This window comes from Leptidea sinapis, chromosome 26, assembly GCF_905404315.1.
Source record: "Leptidea sinapis chromosome 26, ilLepSina1.1, whole genome shotgun sequence".
NCBI classification, from domain to species: Eukaryota; Metazoa; Arthropoda; class Insecta; order Lepidoptera; family Pieridae; genus Leptidea; species Leptidea sinapis.
Window position 1 is genome coordinate 1283806 of NC_066290.1, and position 21257 is coordinate 1305062.

The following is a 21257-nucleotide window of genomic DNA, read 5'->3' on the forward strand; positions in this document are numbered from 1 at the left end:
TTTTATCCATGTTTGAATGAGAATCAGCTACAATAACATTAGAATACAAAGGTAAATTTTGCCACTATATACAAGACTGTAATAGCTTAGATGGGACATTGGGTGATCCGGAAAGCAGAAGACCCCGGTTCGAATTCAGATGTTCTATTAGTTTTTTTTGTTCAAGTTTTGTACATTCTTACAAATCCGAGCAAGGCTCGGTCGTCCGGATATTATAATATTAATTCAAGAAAAATTGTTAATTGAATTCGATCAATTCATGAAGAAAAGATAAACTGTACCGTTTATTAAGTTCTAGCTGACCTGGCAAACGTTATTTTGCCATGAAATTATATATGTAAGCCTTCCAAGAGCTTCAACGAATCTATTACAAAAGATTTAATATTTCATTCCGATCGGTCGAATAGTTTAGGAGTTATAAAGGATCATTCAAACATACATTCTCTTTTATATATAAAGATTCAATTTTACAATAAAATACCATACGGTATACTAGGACTCACTCAGCATAAATTCAAGAAATATATTAAAACTTCATTGACAAAGAAGGCTTACTATGGTATAGTAGATTATAAAGAGGATAATGACGTATGGTTCTTCTCTAGTTCTGCGCAGGCCACCTACAATTGTAAAATATAAAGTAGGCTAATTTGTTATAATTTAAAAGATGGGCTAGGAGTTTCTTGTGATTTCTTCTTCCCACGTTGAAGCCCATTTACGAATTGTCAGCTTCATGTCATTTAGCAAGTGTTGTTGTAATATATTATGTTATTGTCACTCCCTACGGTAAATAAATATACTTGTATTCTATTCTTTAACAATAATAGGGTTCAGGGTTGAAACGTGGAAGTAGAGGCTTAATTATAGCGATTAAAAAACTCTTATTCTGCCGTAGATTAACTGTACCTAAATCAGTTCTTCAATCTCTATATCTCTCTTCTTGCGCCTTGCACTTTAAGAGGCGGATAATTTTCATAGGGTTCAAGTTAAGAGTAGTTCTCTGCTAGGAGCGTGAGGGCTTTAAGGCACCCTTACTACTCTTACAGTAGCAATCTCGTCACTCCACTCAATAATTTTTTTATTGATTGAAAATATTGGATTCACCAAGTATCGCTATATCTAGATATACATTATACCATATATTACCACATAATAACCGTGATACCATTCTGTTCTGAATAGAGTAATCTTAGAGTTTCTTGCTCGTTCTTCTCTAAGGGAATCTGCCTTCCAATCGAGCTGCATGAAAAAATTACATATTTCAAGTGTGCAATACCCAGAGAGGAAACCTGTGAAATTTCGCTGATTCATATGAATCTCATTCATTTTAGAACAATTCTAGTGACAGCTTCACTAGTTGAATGTTACATTATCTGGGGACCTCATTGTATGAAAATGTGCACCAGTGTATTTGTTTCGCTCAGCGCTCAAGATCCATTGACTTCATATTACGGAGTCAGATTGCTGCCGTTCCCCGAATATATTTTAACGCAACGTGTTGCCCACTTTATAACATCGTGATCAACGACACGATCGTTGATCAATTCTTACAAGAGTCTAAGAAATCTGAACGTTAATAAAAGGAAGAAGTTCTTAGGTCGTATTTGATTTTTTGGCCACAAACTTTTCTGTGATAAGTTTTTATTCCACATCCATTGCTTGTAATTGAACTAAAAGAGATCATTAAAATGTAACAAAATTTTATTCAGTATTCAATTAAATTAAAATACCAATTTTATTGTAAAATTTAATATAGAATTAATCATGACAACTACGCATCTTGTTCATATAATCTATATAATTTATGGCCAAAGGAATTATACAATACAGCGCTGATTTTCAGCGGCCCCCTGGTGACCCATGGAGTAACTACTATTGTTAACTAATTTCTTTTAAACGTTCCATTATTATTTTTTACAAAAGATGATAATATTAATGTTGGTACTACTGTACAGGTACATAAATATAAAAGTAATAGTAGTTGTGTGTTTAAGTAAACTAAAAAAATGATAGCAGTTTTAGATATTTCAGCAACAGAATTATTAACATTAATAAAAAGTGCGATTTTATAATGTAGTAGTAATATATTTAATAATATAAGACTTGTGCCGACGAATTGTGAACTGATACTTAATAATTTAAATAGACACAAAAAAGGGAAATCGGAAACTTTCAACACTCTTCATACTGCGGATAGGTGGTGGCAAATCATTCCAGCACTTGGTGGCACTGTATCTAAAATTTCATCTAAAAGAGGCAGAATGATGGAGTGGTATACACAACTCATGGAAACCAGGTTATGGTTTCAAAATTTAACTGGCTGCGCTAACCTAGATATTCCAATTTATTATATTAATATTTTGGTGTTTTTGTCATAATAATACCAAAAAGAAGGATGGCTAAATGAAGTCGCCATATTAAAAATATTTGCGTCTTTGAGCTATGGAAAGTATGTGCTGTCGGGCCGGTATATCCCAGCAAAAACGAGCACATGCATTTTGTAGTCCTTGTATTTGTATTTCTTGTTCTGCCAAGCAACCTCAAGCCGTACACTGTATCGGTATAGTTAAGCCTCACAAACACGTATTTGTGAGGCTCTTGTCCTATCCAGGTGCAATTCGGTGGTTATAAAAGGTCTAATTTGGTACTAATTTTCAACCTATAAAAGCTGTTGGAAATAACTTTATTAATATGCTTCTCAAACCTTAGACATTCATCCATTATCAACCGAAGATTGAGAGCTTCGTGTACGCGTTTGATATGCTTATCTTTAATGACTAGTCGTGCATTGTACTTATTAATTAATTCTAAGCCGTTACAGTTGCCGAAGATCATGAATTTTGTTTTATCCGGGTTTAAAATCAACGAGTTTTTTCTGACCAAATGAATATATCGTGAAGGTCAGTATTTATAACACACAACCTGAGAGTTGAACAAAGCATACAAGATTATATAACGATCCGTTACTCGAACGGTTGGCTCGGTTGGTTAGAGCACCGGCACGGAACGCCGGAGGGGGTTCGAGTCCCGCATCGTTCATAAAATTTTGTTTTTCAAATTTTATTTGAGTATTTAGAACATCTATTGCCTATAGAATAAAAATAAGGGGCCCTAAAATAGAGCCCTGGGGAACTCCTCTAGTTATATAGGCACGTTCTAAAAAAATATATTATCCTGCTCATCTATCACTGTGACTGTCTGCGTTCTATTAGTGAGATAACTTTCAAACCACTTAATACTATTTTCACTAAAACCATAGTAGGCTAGATGGGTAGGAGATTTATATTTTAAGTTTCAAAAACACGTGAAAAATTAAGAAGTATTAGAATTTTAAGATCTTTTTTACGTCAATGACGGCCGGAGTTGTGCTGTGTTGTTTCCTGAAACCGGATTGGTGATCCGGTAGTATGTTTTAAGTTTCTAAGTATCTCATCAATTGGTTGAGCATAATTTTTTCTATAATTTTTAATGGCCACGAAGTATACTAATCGGTCTTAGATCGGAAAAATTGCGAGGTATGTCAATTTTTAGCAGAGGATGAATCAAGGCATGCCGCTAAAGGTCGGTTAGTTTTAAAAGAAATGTCAATAGTATGTGTTAGTATGGTTAAAGTCTGTGATAGAGTGAGCACCATGTCAAGAGAAATGTCATTAATATCAATAGCGCTGGACTTGAGCTGTTTTATAGCCATAAGAGTAATATTTTCGTCAACAGTAATAAAGTCAAAAGATGAGTTACCAAAACGGTGAAACTCAAAATACGTGAGAGTGGACAATATTACTAGATTAGTTCCAGGGATATTCAAGAAATGAGAATTAATTTATTTGGGTCATTTAAGAGAGGCGGTAATGGTGAGGTTGTTTTCAGTTTATTCGAATATGATCTTCTATATCTAATTTTTCGGGGATTATGAATATGAGAGTTAACATACTTAGTCTGGCCATAAATACTGTTTGAATTAAAAATAAACAAAATATTACATTTGAATTTGGAATCTGACATTTCTATATGATTGTTCATTGAGTTTTCTCATTTTGGCGCCAATATATGGCACAATATTTTGCGATATTAAAATGGAGTGGGCTTATAAAGAGCATCGAATCGCTGTAATTGCATTACACAAAGTAGGTGGAGTAAAGGAGCTAAATGCAATTTTTAAAACTCTCCATACGCTTGGTATTAGTTAAATGTTTGTGTACCAGGCTATTAATAAGAACCATGAGACCTCCTCTGTTTGTGACAGAAAAAGGTCTGGCCGTCCACGTAGTGGTCCTACGAAAACGGTGGTCAAAGTAGTAAGGGAAAGAATTCGAAAAAATGCTGTCCAAAAGCAAAAGATTTTATCTCGGAAGATGAAGATAGCACCTAGAGCCATGTTACGTATTTTAAGAAATGAGTTAGGACTTGCAGCCTATAAGAGACGTACTGATCATTTCTTAACTGATAATTAAAAAAAGATTAGGGTGGTAAAATCGAAACAACTACTGAAGCAATCAATATATGGGGCACAAAGCTTTTGGTGGATTAAATTTTAAGCAATTTGTCATGTTTTTAAAGTGATAGATAAAATATTATTAAATATTATTTCCCGCACTTCTGGAAATAATGCTGAAATAAAATTTCGGACTCGAACACGCGACCTCTCGCGTTACGTGCGAGTGTTCTTCCAACCGAGCTAACCGTTCAAGTGACATATAGTTCATAAAATCTTGTATGCCTTGTTCAACTCTCAGGTTGTGGCTCCATCTACAGGATCTACTTTACAGTTGATAACCTGCTCATCCCCAATATTTGCATGTTAGGAAATTGACTTGAGATGTCGCTCTTGTAAATCTAAACAATTTGTTATGTTTTTAAAGTTATAAACCTCAGTTCTGGGATTAATGCAATAAAGTTTGAAAAAAAAAATTTTATCTACGATGTGGACTCGAACCCGCGCCCTCTCGCGTTCCATGCGAGTGCTCTTCCATGGGTATATTTTTTAAATTTTGTCCTTTTGTATGTTTGTCCCAGCTTATCTTCGAAATGGCTTGGCCAATTTGGCGGGACTTTCATTGTCAGATATCTCATGTCATATTGAATTAACTTTAAATGAAAGACGACGGACAGATGTCCGTTGGGTGGTTGGGTGGGCAGTAAAGTCCTCGAGTGTCAACCACGTACCGGAAGACGGAGTGCTTTTAGGTTGTATTACAAGATACACCGATGATCTGGACAAGATCGCTGGAACAGGTTGGATGAGGGCAACGCAAACCGACCGTCGTGGAGATATTTGGGGAAGTCTTTGTCCAGCAGTGGACGTCTTCCGGCTGAAATGTTGATGATGATGATTAGAAAAGGCGTAAACAAAATCAACGCAGATCAATCCGAAAGCGGCACCTACTTCAATAAAATATTCGAGCTAGAGTTAATGTTTACCCAAATGGAGTAAGTAGCAACGAAAGCTACAAACAAGTCGGCGGGCCAACGTGTGTCATACGATTGTTGCAATAAAAAACCCAAGTTGTCGAAATCAATTACGTCACAGCGTTAACCAACTGGCCGGAAAGACAGGCCAGTCTCTAGAACCAGTCTGAGACGAGTTACTCGAGACAACAGCGAACAGTTCACAGTAGAGCGCGCGGCGTTACACACGCAGACGACGTCCACGGGGTTTAGTGCGAGTGTTTCCAACTGTGCTTGTGTGTGTAGTAGTGTGTGTGTGCGAGAGCACACAGCGATATGCTTATAACGTAAGTTGTACAATTTTACATAAAATAAGTTACGAGAGGAAATAAATTCTTCAATATATATGTTATATATATTGTCGGAAGTGAAATACAGAATGTCGATATTAAAACACTTTTAAACCATGACAGCCCTAGTTGAAATTCTGTTTGACCAATAATGTATTTCCATCCCCTTCACAAGCTTATAGGGTTGTCTTCAGAGTAGAAAGTAATTTATTTAAATGCTCAATGTTTTAAGATATATACTATAGACTATTTTAAAACGACATCTACATTCATAAATTTGATATATAGTTTGTATTGGTTTTCTATTTTATTTTATCGATCATCTCAAATATAGTTTACATGGTATGTTATGGTTTACATTCTAGTTTAGGCATTCAATAAGTATATTCATATTTTGTATTATTTTGTTATTTTTTTATTTATTTTAGTTATTTTGAATAAAAATATTTGAATGTGACTATTAAAAACTAATGTTATTGTTGAACTAATTCAATAGTATTAAATTTATTATTCAGTAAATATTGGGTTCTATTCGTGTGGAGTATAATTTTTGCGAAACACTCATTTAGGCGTCTTATGAAATATAACGCTATATATAATATCTAGTCCGTGTTGCTTCACGTTCCGTTCACTGAGAACGGTTTATTACTAATTAGGTTTGCTGTTTTCATTAAAATTGTAACTAAAAACAGGTCACGGTCAAGCGTGTGCCGACTCGATGCATTGCATACGAAGTATGTAATTAGACAATACAACCTCATTTGATTATTACAACGATTAAGAAATATTTTACAATCTATTATATAATTTAGTATTCTGAGAACGTTTGACTCGTTAATGGTGGATGGGTATCACTTGATGGTAGTTTGCATCACAGACTATTTCCTCAATGAACCGCCAATAACTTGAATGATTCTTACTGCTATGAAAAAGTCTTGAATAGCATTTTTTCTTTCTTTAGAATACTTTTTAAAGTAGTATAACTGCTTCAAAAAGAAATGGCGCTCTATGGTGACATTAACATTTTAAAATATATATTATTTTATATATTATATATTATTAAAAATATCTGAAATTGTAATTACATAAGACATTACATCTACAAGTATTAATATGATGGGCGCAGTGTGACACGATCAGAGTTTAAGTCGTTCCGTGATGTGTCTAATCACTGTCACAGTTACGAGTAAATGTAATCGTTTTTCATTTCCAAATCCCATAAAATTTTGTATAAGTTCTTAAGAAAATAATTGACTTTAATTATATTATAGTATGTAATAATTTAAATCTAGATTAAATCAATCTACATACTCAGTTAAAATATAATTCCAAAGAGATTTGCAATATCGACAAAGTGCCGATAAAAACAATGAACTATAACAAGGCAGCACACAATGAAGCGTCAGATTGTTTAAATAATTATTTCTTTGTCCTGTGTATGGACTGTATATTGTGCCTCTTATGTTTCTATCAAAGTAGATAGCAGTCCAGAAGTAATTTTGGTACTGAACAACACATTAACAGTGGGCTTTACACAAGATGGTGGCTAGATTGGTAACCACAGCGCCGAAGCTCGTGAAATTACTGAGCTAGTGGGCATTAGTCTTAAAAGGCCCTTCCCGGTCCTGTCATCGTAAACGAGCACATAGTCTATAAGCATGTTGTTTCATCCGACGCTTACCGCCTGTAGATGACAAGCAAGAGAAAGCGATACGGTGAACGAAAAATAGTGTGCAGAAATTCCATAAAACTATTTTCCAGGAAAAACGTGTTTTTGAGTAATACTTACAAATTTGTGAAATAAATGTTCATCATACAGAATCTACGTTACATGCGCGAGGTTTTTATCGTAATGATTTCTTTACTTTTACAATTTATAAGTACATTATGAACGAACAAATTCAGACGAAATTTGTGCGAAAAAGCAGAATTTGCTACTTGAAATAAGTATTTTCTGCTTCGATTAAAACCTAGATACAACGCATTATATACTTACTAGTAATTTTATTTAATAATAATAATATTGACACACTTTTTACACAAATTATCTTGCCCCAAGTTAAGCATATATAGCCTGTGTTATGGGTTACAAGACAATGATATATTTAATACAATATACTTACGTAAACATATAAACATCCATGACTCGGAAACAAACATCCATATTCATCATATAAATGCTTGCACCTACCGGGATTCGAACCCGGGACCTCTAGCTTAGTAGGTCAGCTATACAGGTCGTCATAATGATGTTTTAAAACGCTCTAATATTGTTTGTATGTAAAAATATGACGGGTTGGCTAGTCTTTACATTTTGTTTCAGAGTATCTCAGAATTTTTAAATATTTTCAAAAAGCCGAGAACAATTCACATAAAAGAAACATAAATAGAGTTTTTTTAAAGAGTCACATGTCCACGATAACCTAGAGTAGTAGTAGTAGAGTAAGTAAAGTTTATATTAGCAGTAGCCCCACAAAGCAGACAGTACTCAGCAGAAACCATCGACAACAATTTGGTTTTCTTAATGTATATGTATATACTATAAAAAAACAACAATGACACAAATAAATTCAAATATTTGAGCATTTTTAAGTCAACAATGATTATTATAAATTTGTTCTTCCAATGTTATATCTCAATTTACTGATGAATAAAAACCGGACGCAAAAACTTATAATAAGTGTGTATTAGGAATATTACTGAGGTTATGTAACGTTTAGGCATATTAAACAAAGATAAACTTGATACTAAACTCATACAAATGATTCACTTTTTATGCGAGATAAATACGTAAATATTGCCGATTACGCACAACAATTTATAAATTTAACACGTATTTAAAACGACATGAGTTTTGCATTAGCCTGAAGTGTACCTTCTAACCTCCCTTCCTTTGGATGGTGACTTAAAAAGATAAATTAAGGAAAAACCTTACTACATTACTTTACCAGTGGGACGCTCCTTTGCACAGGATGCACAACGGCGCCTATTTCTGCCGTGAAGCAGTAATGTGTAAACATTACTGTGTTTCAGTCTGAAGGGCGCTGTGGCTAGTGAAATTACTGGGCAAATGAGACTTAACATCTGAGGTCTCAAAGTGACGAGCGCAATTATTGTAGTGCCGCTCAGAATTTTTGGGTTTCTCAAGAATCCTGAGCGGCACTGCATTGTAATGGGCAGGGCGTATCTATTCTACTAGCTGAACGTCCTGATCGTCTCGTACCTTACTGTAATAAAAAAAAACATTTGTAGCAATGCGAGCTCGTTGATAAGGCTCACATAGTATGAGAGAGTTTTTTTTTGTATACCAATACGGGACGAGACGAGCAGGACGTTCAAGTAATGGTAATTGATACACCCTGCCCATTACAATGCAGAGCCGCAAGACAGTAATGCTTACACATTACTGCTTCACGGCAGAAATAGGCGCCGTTGTGTTACTCATAATCTAGCCGGCATCCTGTGCATAGGAACCACCCACTGGTAACCCACTCCAGTATTTCAACCATTCGTGATGCAGTTCTTCTTCTTGTATTCTTAAATGTATGACAATTAATGTGATTTAAAATGCTGAAATGTTAGACATTTTTTAATTCGATAAAGATCATCTTAGCTTTAAGAAGCCACCATAAAACATGAATATAGTATAAATGATTAATTTTATGATTTATTCTTATACTTAATAATGCTGTTAATAAAAAATTGTCACTGTTTTATGTTCCCACTTAGAAACATTGAGATTTTGAATTTTATAAAATCGTTTAAAACATATTGTAGTGAAATAACTTATTTGATTGTAAATATTTAGTAATAAAAAGTTTAGAGAGTTAGTTGTATGTCTCGGTAATCATACAACTATTGCATAAATTTAAATCTAAATGAAACGGTTATTATGATATGAAACTCCGATTCCAATAAACAATGTGATTCATGACTTATATTATGTGACTGTGTACTGATTGAAAAGATCTTGATCTTAACAACATTGAAAGGTCGTTAAATATAAGAGTGTGCGTTTTTCTCCTATGAACGCTAGTATCTTAGAGAAAGCAAGAAATAACCAATTTATAAATCAGTTGAAGCAAGTGATATCTAACCGATATTATAGGAATAACAGAAGGCTTGTGATGTAAGATCACGTAGTGGTCGTGTGAACACGCAAGGTCGCGTTACTCGATACAGTAAGTGAATCAATCATCCGTGCTCTTATGATATCGATACGGCGTGAGCCACTCTTAGCCCGCAAATTGCGCTTTCCTGATCTATAGGAATTTGTACGAGCTCATGGGTATGCATTCAAATTATAGGCTTAATACATGATCGGATTTGGTACGGCCGAACCATCCGACGTGGTCTGTTAGCGGACTATATTCGATGGTATGTCGTATTGTCCATCGCATAAAACTATTATTATTACCGTCCGGACCGTACCGACGACGTAGAACAAATTGGTACGAGGCTCCCATTGGACCATCCGATAGTCCGGCCGCACCAAATTCGACCATGTGTTTAGGCTTTTAAATTGAAACATCGTGGGCGTGGCTTAACCGCGAGCTAGTCCCTCTCACCTCAATACAGGTAAAAGAGATAGTAATTGCGCAAAACTATCCAAAATAAATTAATTAATTGAGTGAAAATATTTTTTGTTAAGTATTTGTAAAATACGGTTCATACTCACAATGAATTTTAACTTCAAGTTATGCGTTGTTTCGAAGTAAAAAAGTTGTAAAAAGACTTTGGTGTTCCTTATGTAGTAAATTATTTTTCTCATTTCTCAGCGTAATCGGTACATACATAAAAAATACGAATCGAATTGAAAACCTCCTCCTTTTTGAAGTCAGTTAAAAAACAGATTTCGACAAAATGCATATGACTATGCAGTCTTAGGCGAGTGCGATCCGACAGTGATCAATATACAGCTACACTAATGTTTTTAGAGCCTTCTGTCGAGTGTCCCGTAACCTAAGTATCGTTACATAAATCTGTTCTTACCAGAGTGTTGAGATAAAAAGTATAATAATTTTGACGTAATGGTTTCGTTGTTAGCTGTGGGTACTTGAAGTCATTTTAAATGTAGTTTGTAACATTAACCCCTTTACAGTTGAATTATTATACCAGATACACATTATGTTACTCATTATTATGTCACATTTTCATAACGTTACATAGCTTGATCAGTGACATTCAAATTCAAATATTTTTATTCAAACAGGATATTAAATCACTTATTGAAAGTCAAAAACTACTACCTTTTGGAAACTGAATGCCTCAGACCTGAGAGGCAACGGGCACAAGAAACTCAGCGGGCTTCTTCTTTGGTTTTTTTTTAATAAAATTTCGATATAATTTTAATTTTCATAAATTTATAATTTATATTATACAATAACTAGCCTGACGGCGGTCTATCCATTCCCAATCTGTGGTATCATTAAGAAAGTCATTTATATTATTACAGTATATTATATTATTATAGTACCTACCACATGAACATCTTTTAACAATTCTTTTCAATTTCGTAATACATTTCTTGGATTTTGTTGTGAAAGCATATCCGAGTATCATAGCCGAGTAATAGGCATAATAAGTTTATGTTTGTACCTGGTGGTGATATTATGATAGAATTTAACACATATCAACGGTTAACCGTTGACGAAAATAGAAAAGCTAACAACTTTACATCTATATATACCTATATAATAAGTTATTGTGCCGTGTCTATACTTCAAACAGTTTATCAAATAAAATATATTATATAGGTTTTAGTTATATTCCGAAGGAAAAATAAAATTTTTATAATTAATGTTTGTTAGTTTCAAAGAAGAGGTAAACAAATTAAAATGCGGTTCAAATAAGTGTTGAGTGAATTGAAAATTACGCTAAAATTTGCGCAGGTAGCGTCGCGGGCGCCCGCTTGTTGATCGATATACATTACAGATAGACGGACTAAACAGTACCATGTATTTTTTCTCAATAAATACTGCTATAGGCGGTAAAAGTTGCATACACGCACACTGATACAAACTTGAAATATAGTATAAATACATGTAATTATTGTTTCACTATTTGTTATAAATATATATGATAGACACAAATATTTTGCACGACTTGGAAACCCTTTTTTTAGTAAAACAAAATTCGCGATATGAGAGTCATAACAGGCTTTTATTTAAAGTTTACAGATAGACTCAATCACTATTTTTATCAAAGCACTTAAGAGCCTTTAAGTTTTTTCATATAACTTGTATTTTATTAAATTCAAGTTCTGGTAGTGGTTGTTTATAACTATTTATGGCCACAGTTAACCGGCCCCAGTGTGATATTGTTTCGCAATGGAAACACAACAGTGTGGTCACAATAAAGTGAATTAGTTTAGTTCGAATTACTTAAAAGTAACAAAAGCAAGTTATTTACTAACGCTACATAACTAATATATAAAAGAAATCTGTGTTTTTAATTACTGCTTGCACTTGCACAAGGTTACACGATTGAAGTGACAACTTCTGAGCTGAGAGTGACAGCTTCTTCATAACCAACAAAATAAAGAAAATCTAATCTAATATATAAAATTCTCGTGTCATGGTGTTAAACTTTGAACTCCTCCGAAACGGCTTGACTGATTCACATGAATCAGTCAAGCCGTTTCGGTGCATATTGGGTAGGACTGAGAATCGGACAACATCTATTTTTCATCCCCCTAAATGTTAAGGGTGGTCCACACGTTTTTTTTTTTTTTTAATTTGTTTGATTATGAGTCAGCATTAACTTAATGCATACTTCAATTTCAATTACAACTTCAAATTTTCACCCATCTACCATTAACAGTTACTTTTGTATCGCGATTTTAATATCGGCAATACAACGTTTACTGGGTCAGCTAGTACATACATAAATCCTTTGGCTCGTTTGTCCACCTCCTCCATAAACAAATGTAAACTGACTGTTTGTAGAAATATGCCGATTACTTGAATGAACATCGCGGACGACCACTAAAGGTAACTCGATCTCCTTTACAACAAGTCAAATGAGGAAAATACTTGTAAAAGTCACAGAGTTAATGTCAAAAGTGAGTACATAACGAAGGCTGTTGAAGTTAACAAATGAGTTGGTTTAAGTAATTTATATATACATACTTATAAGTTATAAAATTTATTTTAATTTAAAAACATGTTGTGGTGTTATTTTGTGCTATTTTTTAATTATTTGTGGCTAATATTTATATAAATACTGTATATTGAGATTTTTATGAATGTCTCTACATGGTAAACGTATTGATTATTTTGTTTGTTTCCTGGAACAAAATTTATAGTTATATTAATAAATTGATTATTTGAATTACAGGATATACTGAAATATAAGCTTACTGGAGTCTATCTAGCTTGGGAATAATGACAAGAGGTAGTTATTTTCGAGCCAACTATATTTCGAAATTCCTGCTTAGTAGACTTAACATACATTACCAAATATAATTAAGCCATCTTTTAGAGTTTTGAAATCAAATACGCAATCTTGTGACTGATTCACTAATTTTTATCAAAATCTTTAAAAGTAGTTGAGTTCCGTGAATTCGTTATACTAAGAACCAAAAAGAAGTAAAATCCCACCAAAAACATTTCACGTAGAGTTGGTTTCGTCAATAGTTAGAAATTAATAATACTCTCACATTTAAAAATGTATGAGATATTTTTGTAGAGCCACACACATAACGGAGAAAATTTTAACTCCCTAAAAAAGATTAAGGAGGAATGACAATAGCCACATCTATATTCTGTCCTGTATAAAAATGTATATTTTTATACCATGAAATATATTTAAACAATTTGTTATGTTTTTGAAGTGATAACCCTCACTTCTAGGATTAATACGCAAATACAATTTTATGAACGATGCGGGACTCGAACCCACGCCCTCTAGCGTTCCGTGCCAGTGCTCTAACCAACTGAGCTAACCTTTCGAGTGACATATCGTCATAAAATCTTGTATGCTTTGTTCAACTCTCATAATATATTTGCTTCAATCAAAATTTCTTCAAACTTTTAAAGTGTACTAATAGATATTCGAATTCAAATTCGATTCAACAAATGTAAGGAATTAATTATAGTAACTAAGAAGTTCTGCGAAACAATAACTTATTTGCTGACGCTATTAACTTGGTACCTTTTTAGGAAATACTCAGTGTAAATCATAAACATTTAAGAATATTCACCAACCGCATTTCTCACTATATATGTATTATGTACTGCCGAAGTGAGCACCAATCACATTTCACGGTCACCCCGTTAGCTTGCCGTGAAATTGCTTAGAAATAGAAATGCAAGCAAAATTTAGTCTCCATAGCTGTTTAAATTTTCTCGAGAATATTGTATTCCGCATTACACCTCTTGGAGTCAATCTCTAAGTCTAATGGAATTCCAAATTTACAGAAATAATTTTATTACAATAACTGACTCTACCTATCAGTCCTAACTCTACAAACTCTATAAAAGTTTATAGAGTTTAAGTAAGTAAGGACTTGAAAAACAACAAAATTTTATGAACGATGCGGGACTCGAACCCACGACCTCTGGCGTTCCGTGCCGGTGCTATAACCAACTGAGCTAACCGATCAAGTGTCGCATCGTTATAAAATCTAGTATGCTTTGTTCAACTCTCAGGTTGTGGCTTCATCTACAGGATCTACTTTTACAGTTGATAACCTGCTCAACCCCAATATTTGCATATTAGGAAATTGACTTGAGATGTCGCTCTTGTAAATCTTAACAATTTGTTATGTTTTTAAAGGTTATCCCTCACTTCTAGGATTAATACACAAATAAAATTTGAAAAACAACAAAATTTTATGAACGATGCGGGATTCGAACCCACGATCTCCGGCGTTCCGTTCCGGTGCTCTAACCAACTGAGCTAACCGTTCAAGGGTCGCATTGTTATAGAATCTTGTATGCTTTGTTCAAAACATAACAAATTGTTTAGAGTAAGAACTGGTAGGTAGATGATATCTACATATATTATATGTATATATTTAAAAATAAATACATTTATAAATATGTATTGATAATTAGAAATGTCAATAAATATTAAGTAATTTCACGCTGGATTTAAATCATATAAGAGATACTGGTAAAAAAGTCACATAAATATTTTAGAGCGTTCATAGAAAAGACATAAACGCGTTCCAACATTTTACTCGTATGTAAAAATATTTTATGGTTATCTAGTTAATCAGACATTCGGTAAATTTTTCGATATTATTAGGATATTTTTAAAGTAAATAGCAGTTTAGTTTTTTCCAATAATAGTTTTAACGGTAAAGATTAAATTAAAGTCAATCAAAGTTTAAATAATAATTTCTCCAGCTCCAATTATTATTATTTTTATTATTAAATAGTTCCAATAATCCAGTTAAGAATTTTAGATTATTTATTTACAAATTTAAATATTCAAACAAATCTCTATATATAAATATTTCGTGTCTCGTTGTTTGTCCGCGATGAACTTTAACTACTGAACCGATTTAAATCAAATTTTGCACACTGTATGCAGTTTCACACTGTATCCAACTTGATAGATTCAAATTTGTGGTCTAACCATTATGTAGATTTGCCTGGCATTAATTCTACGTGTATACATTGTCCTTATTTTACAACAATTATTGTTCGTATCGTGTTTCAAAAACTCAACTACAAATTTTATTACAATTTAATCAAATAAACAAATTCAATCACATCACACTTTTCATTTAATTTTTCTAGATTAAAACTGTTTGAATCCGGGGTGGGGTCGATAGTTTTTAACAATTCTTTGGATCCTAAGCACTTGCAACCATACTTACTGATATGGCTTTTAAAAAGTACAACATTAAGTGAAATTTCGTTAGCACCAAAATTAACAGTGACTTTCTCACGCATCAGTCATAAATAAGGAAGAATGAACTGACACGCAGAGACAATTGTTTCGTTAAGTGTGTCAGTATGTACCCTGGGAACTCAGTAATGCTCGCAGTGAAGCCTCAGCAATAATCAATGGAAACCATTATTGTTCGTGTTCTTCCGTATCAGCGTGATTATACTTGTTTGTTGTTTTCATCATTTGTCGCAATAAACTGTCTCGGGTTTGAATATTACGTCATAGTCACGTGTATATAAAGCGCCAAACAATAAGGAACTATTTTCCATATAATAAGAAGACTTGGGCAACCCCAGATTTTTTTAAAACAACTTATTATTAATATTAATATAACATAATATATATTAATATGATATATATATAACTTAATATCATTGAGTTTTTCAATAAACATGAATTTCAAAAGGTTTCCATTCCATGTTTAAGACTGAAAAAATACATTTTATGTTCTTGTAAATTGCATTATATTTTATCAAAGTAAAAAATTTTCTTTATGCTATTTTCCAAATTTTCTACTTAAATAATACATTATATGTTTCTCTTTTCTAGTTTAGAAAATTAACGTTAAGTTTAACGATTAATTTAGAACTGTGTGATCAAGCAAAGTATAGTATTTTTCTATCAATCTTACTTATCGAGACCACCCATAGTTCCAGTTAAATCAGTAAAGCCTATACATCTTAAGATATAAGTTATCAGAAACCAGTTAGACAAGGTACACGAGTGAACTCAACTTCAAAGGAAGTTAAGTAATCCATTTGGAACACTATGACTAAGTGATACTACATTAAAACATTAGACGATTTGAAATGTTTGCGATAACTCAGCAGGAAACTAATTTTGTCTCCATTAAAGATATTTGCGAAACATAAGGTGCCTACTTAATGTGAGGCCTCGTGCTTGGTGAGGTCACAACAAGGTCACGAGGTGTGTTTGTGTTAGTATGTTACAACTTATAGTCGAATATGTCACTGAAAGCTTTCATAGATAATGGAGATATAATTCTGTTGCTCATGGCTAAATATTGAACTTGCATGTTTTGTTAAACTAACTAATAATTCAGTAACAATTACTCTCAATCTATGAAGTGAATTCTTTCAGCAGAACTTTCAGAACAATACCCATTTCTTACGTTTCACACATTAAGTGAGGGCTAACCAGGAAAGCAGCTTGTGTGATGTAAAGTGGAAAACCAATCGTCAAACCACAGATATCCTAAATCCCAGAGGTTTCGACGATGCGTTGCCAACCTTTAAGGTTTTAGAATATTCTAAGGTTGAAGGTACTATATATCGCACAATAGCCTTCAAGACGAGGACTTTCATTGAACTCCCTAATTACAATCCCCATTAAACCCCAGTCCAGCCGTGATCATGCCACATGTAGCAGTGCCGCCAAATCATAAAAAATATCCCATAGGTACGTATTTAAATGTTATATAATTATTATTACTGTCTAGTTTACTATTACAATCTGATTACCTGCTTGCTTTATGAAAAATTATAGATCCTTAGACAAATATGACGATTTTAATGTTACTTCACTATGAAAAAATTTACTTTAAACGGAAACCAAACCAAATATGGGAATTTCAAGTCTCATTAGAATATATTATATATTTATTTACAACTATTAGAATTAATTAATAATACAGTTTAAAATATAAAATATACAGTTTCCGTTGCAATAGAACAGGTGTGTAATTTAATTATTAAATTTATTAGAACTATCATAGAATCTGTTACGAGGTTGTTCACTCACAGTAACGTTAAAACACATTTAACTCAAATATGATCTATAAAATGAATCCCATCCTTTCATCTTCCACTTCTTAAGGATTCCCTGGTAGCTGGTCATATGTGGTTAAACTTAGATGTATCCTAGTATATTCAGTTAGATCTAGGTTTAGCCTTCATCATAGTTCCTTGAAATAGGTGTAGCCGCAGACCGGTTTTCAAATAATAAATAAATTTAAACTTTTCTTTGAAAACTTCTTCTTTGTTAACTGAAAGTGAATTCGCATTTCTCTCTCTTATACATCTTTAAATATCGAATGATCCTTAAATATACAAATTTAATTTATATATATAAAAATGTATGCATTATAAAGTGGATTCAAATCCACGTCTACAGGGATACGCCCCAAAGCCCTAAGTACAAACCAAACCATACAGGTGACACATCTATACTAATATTATAAAGCTGCAGTGTTTGTTTGTTTGTTTGAACGCGCTAATCTCTGGTACTGGTCCAAATTGAATGATGCTTTCAGTGTTGGGTAGTCCATTTATCGAGGAAGGCTATAGGCTATGTTTTTTTTTTTCAAAATTAGGGATCCGTAATAAAATTGCTATTTTGTAACACAAGGTGTAAAATCGAAAACCTATTTTTGCGTGCGCTGCAAAAACTATTGACAATAGAACAAAATGATGTACAGGCTATAATATAGGCAATATATTATCACTTATAAAACTATCGCGTGAATTATACTTTATATGGCAAAACAACGTTTGCCGGGTCAGCTAGTCATTCATAAATCTTGGTATGTTCATTTAAATCTCGAGCTATGGTTCCACCTTAACGATTAGCTGTACAAAAACAAACAAATTAAGGTTTATGGATCATGCATCATGCGAATGGTGGCGTAGCCATAGAGGTATAAGGGTTTGAATCCTACGTCGTCAATGAATTTGATATACAAATGAATAACATTTCACTAAACTGTTCTAGTTTATGTCTGTTGATGTTTATCTTACTTACTCCTACTTTAAAGAGGTTGATTGCTTATGTCTATATGACATGCTCGCTTGTTTTGAAACTATTTTCCAATATTACTAACTTCGTAAACAATATTTAATTTCAAGGACCCGGCTTGAAAATAGAAAAGAATAATAAATAATATGTGTTGAGGCTCTGATGTCATTGCAATAAAAACATTTAACATAATGATAATTAAGTAAACGTATGTTAAAGGTTACTTCTTACATTATCTGTTTTTATATTTTGACGTATATAACACTGCGTTACTAAACGTTCCGCGTGCATACATAATAAGTATTGGTAAAATGTGTCTATATATGCGTATACATGTGAGTGATATATTTATCTTAAATCTTTAAACGAGCAATTCTTGTATACATATAATCTGAATGTCGGAAACGGCTTCAACGATTTTCACAAAATTTAGTATACAGGGGATTTTGGGATAACTCGATCTAGGTAGGTTTCAATTTTAAAAAATGTAGTTTTATCCGTGTTTTAATGAGAAACAGCTACAATAATAACATAAAAATACAAAGGTAAATTTCGCCACTATATACAAGACTATAATAGCTCAGATATGACATTGGGTGATCCGAAAAGCAGAAAACCCCGAATCCAGATATCCTTTTAGTTTTTTTTTGTTTTTTTTTGTACATTCTTAAAAATCCGAGTCCGAATGTTTGGTCGTCCGAATATTGTTACTTAGATAAACAGGTATAAAAATAAAATATGTTACCAAAGTTGTAATAATCAGTGACTGTGTGTTAATAGAACATTATTAAAACACGCAGCAATTTAAAAAATCCCAACTATGTTATATTGTGGGAAGGAACAACGCCTTTTTCCCTCCCTAAAAGCACATAAAATACTAGCAATTATCTCAAAAAACTGGTATTCCTATCTTTTTTTTATGAAAATACGGGACGAGACGAACAGGACGTTCAGCTGATGGTAAGTGATACGCCCTGCCCATTACAATGCAGTGTCGGTCCGTATTCTTGAAAAGACCAAAAAATTATGAGTGGCACTACAATTGCGCTCATCAACTTGAGACATAAGATGTTAAGTCTTATTTGCCCAGTAATTTCACTAGCTACGGCGCCCTTCAGACCGAAACACAGTGATGTTTACACATTACTGCTTCACGGCAGGTAAAGGCGCCGTTGTGGTACCCATAATCTAGCCGGCATCCTGTACAAAGGAGCCTCCCACTAATCCAACCCACTGAATATGTTTACACCTAGCTAAATTATTCTGCAAGATAGTGCTGCTATAAAAATTTGCCACGGTGAAGCGAGCTGTGTTATGGTAGTTTATAATAAAGATTTTATTTGAAAATATCTTTTCTTAATAAGATTTTTATTACATAAACCCATTTAATCATTAGTCATCGTACTTTCAACGGCAATGACCAGTTACTTAACTTTATAAATTATTGTTAAGTAAGAGAAAGTACAAAACAGAACAATATTTTAAAGTTATGAATACCATTAAATGATACAGCAGTCTTGCTTGCCATGTAGGAGTGTGGCGTGATACAGAATCTATCACACCTTTTCCGGAAGAAAAGTTACTTTCGTTACTACCTTAGATTAAGGATTGGTCTCCACTGCACTCCAACTAGATACCGCATTACCTTAGAACAATAGCTTTTTTATTACGGCAACTATTAGATGCTTGTGTGCGTGGCATCTTGACACTCAATGGCGTATTTCAAATTTTGGAACATACGCTTCGTGATATTTTACATTGAAATTAATATAATACAAAATACTTACTAATGATAGTCAGATAGATACCAGTGGCATTCTTATATTTTGTAGTAATTTTTTTAATAAAGTTCTACTACCCAACCCGGTATTTTGGTTTCAATTATTAGCAAAGTTTTACAGAACATGTAGCACGTCAACATCACACATTGTTTGAGACTGGCTCGAGTACGCCCACTTGGGCGTAGTATTAGATGCCGCACTTTGCGACTACGCTTGCGGTATCTAGTTGGAGCGCAACGGAGACCAATCCTTAATCTAAGGTTACCACGTATATTAATTCCCTTGTTACTCCAAAACTAAAATATTTTTGTCTATCTAACATCTATTTCGTAAAGCTTAGGTAGGCAAAGATTAAGATTAATACTAATTTATTTTTTACTTCGTTCTTTTAATTATTGAAGATTCACTTTTTATGCAGAAATATTAGAATAGTAATATTACGTCTTAAAAAGCGTAACTTTAACCCTTTCCAATGACGTGAATCGGAAATTTGATTGAACATGTCGGTGTAATGTACATTTGAATTTAAAAATCCTTAAACTTGTTGGTTCCTCGTAATAAAACTTCATCAGTGAAGATTAAATAACAATATTTTTCCTGCTAAATTTTTTTGTTTATATAAACCAGATAAAGGTTTACAAGCATATAATTTTGAGTATTATTAATTTAAATTGTGCTGATATGATTGGAAACCTGATTAAATTAATTTGAATGTGATGTTTGAGTGCAACACGTTTCCAGGTTTAAGAATCACTGTCGAGTTCATAGCGTCAAATTTGCTCCATTTGATGCATTCATTTGAAACGGTATTACTGTGTGCTGTGACGCAGATTGTTTATGATTGAGTCAATGGAAATGATATTGCTTCACTCACGTGTGGCCTGTGTTGTAAGTATCGAATGGTCGTCTCGCGGCGTCCACGCATACAAATAGAAATCTTGCGGCCCTCAAGGTCAATACGATGCAACCGCGAGAATTTAATGCTCAGTCACGGATCTAATGGAACGAGACTTGATTGAATTAACTGTTGTTCTGGGAATCAATTCGAAATTGATTTTATACATTTTCATGTAGCGACTCTACA

General features: G+C 33.3%; 1 protein-coding gene across 2 annotated transcripts in view; it reads left to right on the forward strand.

The window, feature by feature from the left end:
- The window catches only part of LOC126972287 (ABC transporter G family member 23), a 119060-nt gene that overhangs the window by 41261 nt on the left and 56542 nt on the right, over positions 1-21257 (forward strand). The window contains exon 1 of one of the 2 annotated variants that reach the window (XM_050818935.1): positions 5581-5732. The exons of the other annotated variant lie outside the window; for it this stretch is intronic. Within the exon in view, the coding sequence (XP_050674892.1) occupies positions 5722-5732 (11 nt within the window). The 5' untranslated portion in view covers positions 5581-5721. Of the gene's footprint in view, positions 1-5580; positions 5733-21257 lie in introns of those variants that run through there. 2 annotated transcript variants of the gene reach the window in all.